At 49.4% G+C, this 5,494-nt stretch overlaps 1 protein-coding gene across 1 annotated transcript in view; it reads left to right on the forward strand.

Moving 5' to 3' along the window:
* The first annotated feature begins 2,162 nt into the window (after positions 1 to 2,162).
* LOC120043997 (SH3 and cysteine-rich domain-containing protein 2-like) overlaps positions 2,163 to 5,494 on the forward strand; it is a 28,660-nt gene continuing 25,328 nt past the window's right edge. The window contains exon 1 of the mRNA XM_038988590.1: positions 2,163 to 2,514. Within this exon, the coding sequence (XP_038844518.1) occupies positions 2,196 to 2,514 (319 nt within the window). The 5' untranslated portion in view covers positions 2,163 to 2,195. The remainder of the gene's footprint in view (positions 2,515 to 5,494) is intronic.

Here is a 5,494-nt window from a genome sequence, read left to right on the forward strand (position 1 = left end):
ACGTAGGGAGCGCTGCGCTGACAGGTGTGTCAAACCAAACCGCCTCTCCACTTCAATTCCCAATCGTCATCGACTCAGATGAGCGGCTGTAATCAAATGATTTGACACGGGGAGAAACACACACTCGACACAAACCGCTGCACGCACACACACTTCTATGCTCATTAACGAGTACACAGGGACACTGGGTAGCTGTCTGTCTTTCTGACTCACACGCTCTCTTGGACAAACTGTTTTCCTCTCCTATTCCCTGAGAAACAGAGGCGTAAGCCTCCACTAGCAGCAGACCGACGGGCAGAGAGAGAGAGAGTCTGTGTGTGCCGGTGTTTGTGTGTGTGCGTATGTGCCTTCGCACGCACAGTGCAGGGAGCTGTGTCTGTGGTGGATCAATGGGGTGGTCTGCCTACCCTGGTCCGTTCTTTTAGATTCAGACAAAGGAGAGGACAACGCCCTCCTCTCTCAGCTAGCTCTTCTTCCTCCTGTCACCTCTATGGTGTCTCTGTGACAGACACTTCCTCACAGCACCATCCATAACACCTAACTCCACATGATGTATGATCATCAATATCTCTGGCCTGAGGAGCAGGTTGGCATTTATTGTTGTAAATCTTGCCCTGGAGGCAGCTCTGCAGTGGTCACTAGCTAGCACGGTCAAAGTCACCACACTGCTAATCTTAATGCCTTACCATAACCTTAAAATAAAAGTATTTTTTTTTTTTTTTTTATGTTTTCCATACATTTTTACGATAATAGACAATTTTGACTTTGCAGCTGGCCCGGCTAGAAGAAATTTTTCAGTTCTGCCTCCAGTGTAAGATTCATAACAATAAACGTCAACCTGCGCCTGGGGAAATCATCAGTCAGTTGAGCGACATGTTTTTATTTAGGTAATCAATGCAAGTTGGAGAGACAGAGAGACAGGATACAGGAGTGATGGCTTTGACATGTGTTCGTTTATCAAGTCATGCAGGAACAGCTCGGTCAGTAGAGGTGATAAGGAATGAATGATAGTCACGTCATGTACAATACGTGGGGTAAGGAGGCTGTGTGAATAATCCTATGTGTGTGTGTGTGTGTATGTCAAATCAAATGTTATTTGTCACATGCGCCTTACAGTGAAATGCTGACTTACAAGCCCTTAACCAGCAATGCAGTTTTAAGAAAAATACCTTAAAAAAATAAATAAAAGTAACAAATAATTAAAGAGCAGCAGTGAAATAACAATAGTGAGGCTATATACAGAGGGTACCGGTACAGAGTCAATGTGCGGGGGCACCAGTTAGTCGAGGTAAATGAGGTAATATGTACATGTATGGAGAGTTATTAAAGTGACTATGCATAGATAATAACAGAGAGTAGCAGAAGTGTAAAATATTTTATTAGATGTTCAGGAGTCTTATGCCTCGAGAGTACAAGCTGTTTAGAAGCCTCTTGGACCTAGACTTGGCGCTCCGGTACCGCTTGCCGTGCGGTAGCAGAGAGAACAGTCTATGACTAGGGTGGCTGGAGTCTTTGACAATTTTAGGGCCTTCCTCTGACACCGCCTGGTATAGAGGTCCTGGATGGCAGGAAGCTTGGCCCCAGTATGTGTGAAAGTATGTGTGTGTATATGTGCATTACATGTATAGGTGTGTGTGATAAGTGTGTCTGTTTACCATTTAAGCCCAGCACCCGCACTCACACTGACAATGGACCAGAGGTAGGCTGGTGTGAATACATCATCAATAGGCCCTGTAAAGGTACTGAATCAGATAAGGAACCAGGAGATTGGCTGCTGATAGCTGCTGATAAGGCTGCTGGGTAAACTGGAACGGTCCTTTTCATCAGTCTCCCACTGAACCAGGGAACATCTGTGCCCAGTGGGTTACGGGCTAGCAACCTTACATGAAACCCAACTAAATGGCATTTCACAAATTATTATTATCAATGTGAGTGCTAATGTCCTTTTGTGCTGTTGGTTTTTCATGAAATGGCGAGTCAACATCACTTGTTTATGGAACTACATGTTCTATGGAAATGAAAATTGCTTGTTCATCCTCTCGGGGGGAACAACTGGTACGTACACATGTTATTATGCCTGTTAAATCCCTGACGTGTTGATATCTGTTGTGAATGTTCCCCTCATGCTCCCCTCTCTCCTCTCTCCCTCCCTGCAGCTCCAGCGTCTGAAGCGCTCCCTCTCCTTTAAGACCCTGATGCGCAGTAAGAGTGTAGAGAACTTCTTCCAGAGGTCCTGCAGTGACGCTCGTCTCCCCCCAGACTTCATCACCGACCCGCCGCCCCCCTCCCCGCCCCCTGGCTCTCCCCTCGCCAGTGAATGCTCACCCTCCCTCTCTCCGTCACTCAGCCCCAACCCCTCCCCCTGCTCCCACTCCCCGTCTCTAAGCCCCTCCCCCTCGCTGTCTTCCAAGGCCCCGCCCCCAACCCGCCCACTGACGCAGGTGAACCACTGCTTCCAGGAGCACGTTTTCCGCAAGCCCACCCACTGCCAGCTCTGCAAGCACCTGATCGTGGGTAAGGTGCCAACTTTACTCCCAGGCCTCTCGACACACTAGGCCTCAGTGTCTATGTAGGATTATTTGCTTCATTCAGCCATTTATCCTGGTTACTTGATCTTGTATTTCTAGCTGGTCAGTGTTATTACTTTATTAGGTCACTGCCACTATCTATTATACTAGAATCCACTTGACTATTAAGTGAACAGATTTCAAAGGCAGCACCTGACTAGGTACCTAATAACTGGAATAATTAGTTGAAATTACTCACATAATTTCATTCCTATTCAATAGCAAAAACAATGTAATATTGATAACAATGAAGCAAACAATAGGTGGATTATAATTGGAATGTATGCAGGAGAATAGCAGAGGTACCACAGAAATGGTATTACACTCTGCTCGTGTGTGTATTCTTGGTTTTCGGACATTAAGCATGCAGTATGATTGGATTGAGAAGCTGAGGGCAAGTCTAGTTAAGCGTGTTCACGTGCCCTTGATTTGATATGCTGCTGCGTGTGTAGAGGTCCCTTAACCTTTTCATACTCGTTTCCTCTTTGCTAAATCTACTTCCTGTCACCATGATTGATTGCAGAAGCTATTTTATTCCTCTTTGTTTTTGCTTGTGTTTGCTTACGTCATAATTTTTTCTTCAACGCACCAGCTGATCCTGCTGTCCTGTAGCCTGCCTCATTGCTCCCAGTCTCTTCTCTCTCTCTCCCAGTCTCTCCTCTCTCTCCTCTCTCTCCCAGTCTCTCTGTCTCTCCTTTCTCTCTCCCAGTCTCTCTGCCTCTCCTCTCTCTCTCCCAGTCTCTCCTCTCTCTCTCCCAGTCTCTCCTCTCTCTCCCAGTCTCTCCTCTCTCTCCCAGTCTCTCCTCTCTCTCCTCTCTATCCCAGTCTCCCCTCTGTCTCTCTCCTCTTTCTTCTCTCTCCCAGTCTCTCCTCTTTCTCTTCCAGTCTCCTCTCTCTCCCAGTCTCTCCTCTCTCTCCCAGTCTCTCCTCTCTCTCTCCCAGTCTCTCCTCTCTCTCCCAGTGTCTCTCCTCTCTCTCCCAGTCTCTTTCACTCTCCTAATCTCTCTGTCCTCTCTTTCTCTTCCAGTCTCTCCCCTTTCTCTCCCAGTCTGTCCTCTCTCTCCCAGTCTGTCCTCTCTCTCCCAGTCTGTCCTATCTCTGTCTATCCTCTCTCTTCCAGTATGTCCTCTCTCTCCCAGTCTCTCCTATCTCTGTCTCTCCTCTCTCTCCCAGTCTCTCCTCTCTCTCCCAGTCTGTCCTCTCTCTCCCAGTCTGTCCTATCTCTGTCTGTCCTCTCTCTTCCAGTCTCTCCTCTCTCCCAGTCTGTCCTCTCTCTCTCCCAGTTTCTCCTATCTCTGTCTCTCCTCTCTCTTCCAGTCTGTCCTCTCTCTTCCAGTCTGTCCTCTCTCTCCCAGTCTCTCCTATCTCTGTCTGTCCTCTCTCTTCCAGTCTCTCCTCTCTCTCTTCCAGTCTGTCCTCTCTCTCTCCCAGTTTCTCCTATCTCTGTCTCTCCTCTCTCTTCCAGTCTGTCCTCTCTCTTCCAGTCTGTCCTCTCTCTCCCAGTCTCTCCTATCTCTGTCTGTCCTCTCTCTTCCAGTCTCTCCTCTCTCTCTTCCAGTCTCTCCTCTCTCTCTCCCAGTCTCTCCTATCTCTGTCTCTCTTCTCTCTTCCAGTCTCTCCTCTCTCTCTCCCAGTCTGTTCTCTCTCTCTCTTCCAGTCTCTCCTATCTCTGTCTTTCCTGTCTCTCCTCTCCCAGTCTGTCCTCTCTCTGTCTCTCCTCTCCCAGTCTCTCCTCTCTCTGTCTCTCCTCTATCTGTCTCTCCTCTCTCTCTGTCTGTCCTCTCTCTCTTCCAGTCTCTCCTCTCTCCCAGTCTCTTCTCTCTCTCTCCCAGTCTCTCCTCTCCCTGTCTCTCCTCTCTCTCCCAGGCTGTCCCCTCTCTCTGCCAGTCTCTCCTCTCCCAGTCTCTCCTCTCTCTGTCTCTCCTCTCTCAGTTTCTTATCAGTCTCTCCTCTGTCTCTCCCAGTCTCTCCTCTCCCAGTCTCTCCTCTCTCTGTCTCTCCTCTCTCTTCCAGTCTCTCCTCTCTCTCTCCCAGTCTGTCCTCTCTCTCTCCCAGTCTCTCCTCTCTCTGTCTCTCCTCTCTCCCAGTCTCTCCTCTCCCAGTCGCTCCTCTCTGTCTCTCCTCCCAGTCTCTCCTCTCTCTGTCTCTCCTCTTCCAGTCTCCTCTCTCAGTCTCTCCTCACTCTCTCTCCTCTCCCAGTCTCTCTTCTCTCTGTCTCTCCTCTCTCTCTGTCTCTTATCAGTCTCTCCTCTCTCTCTCTCTCTGTCGCTCCTCTCTCTATGTCTCTTATCAGTCTCTCCTCTCTCTGTCTCTCCTCTCTCTCTCCCAGTCTCTCCTCTCTCTCTGTGTCTCCTCTCTCTCTCCCAGTCTCTCCTCTCCCAGTCTCTCCTCTCTCTGTCTCTCCTCTCTCTCTCCCAGTCTCTCCTCTTTCTGTCTCTCCTCTCTCTCTGTCTCACCTCTCCCAGTCTCCTCTCTCTGTCCCAGTCTCTCCTCTTTCTGTCTCTCCTCTCTCTGTGTCTCCTCTCTCTCTGTCTCACCTCTCCCAGTCTCCTCTCTCCCAGTCTCCTCTCTCTGTCTCTCCTCTCCCAGTCTCTCCTCTCTCCTCTCTCTCCTCTCTCTCCCGTCTCTCTGTCTCTCCTTTCTCTCTCACAGTCTCTCTGTCTCTCCTCTCTCTCTCACAGTCTCTCCTCTCTCTCCCAGTTTCTCCTCTCTCTCCCAGTCTCTCCTCTCTCTCCCAGTCTCTCCTCTCTCTCTCCTCTCTCTCCCAGTCTCTCCTCTCTCTCCTCTCTATCCCAGTCTCTCCTCTATCTCTCCTCTCTCTCCCAGTCTCTCCTCTTTCTCTTCCAGTCTCCTCTCTCTCCCAGTCCCTCCTCTCTCTCCCAATCTTTCCTCTCTCTCTCCCAGTCTCTCCTCTCTCTCCCAGTGTC

Source organism: Salvelinus namaycush, chromosome 3, assembly GCF_016432855.1.
Source record: "Salvelinus namaycush isolate Seneca chromosome 3, SaNama_1.0, whole genome shotgun sequence".
Classification (NCBI taxonomy): domain Eukaryota; kingdom Metazoa; phylum Chordata; class Actinopteri; order Salmoniformes; family Salmonidae; genus Salvelinus; species Salvelinus namaycush.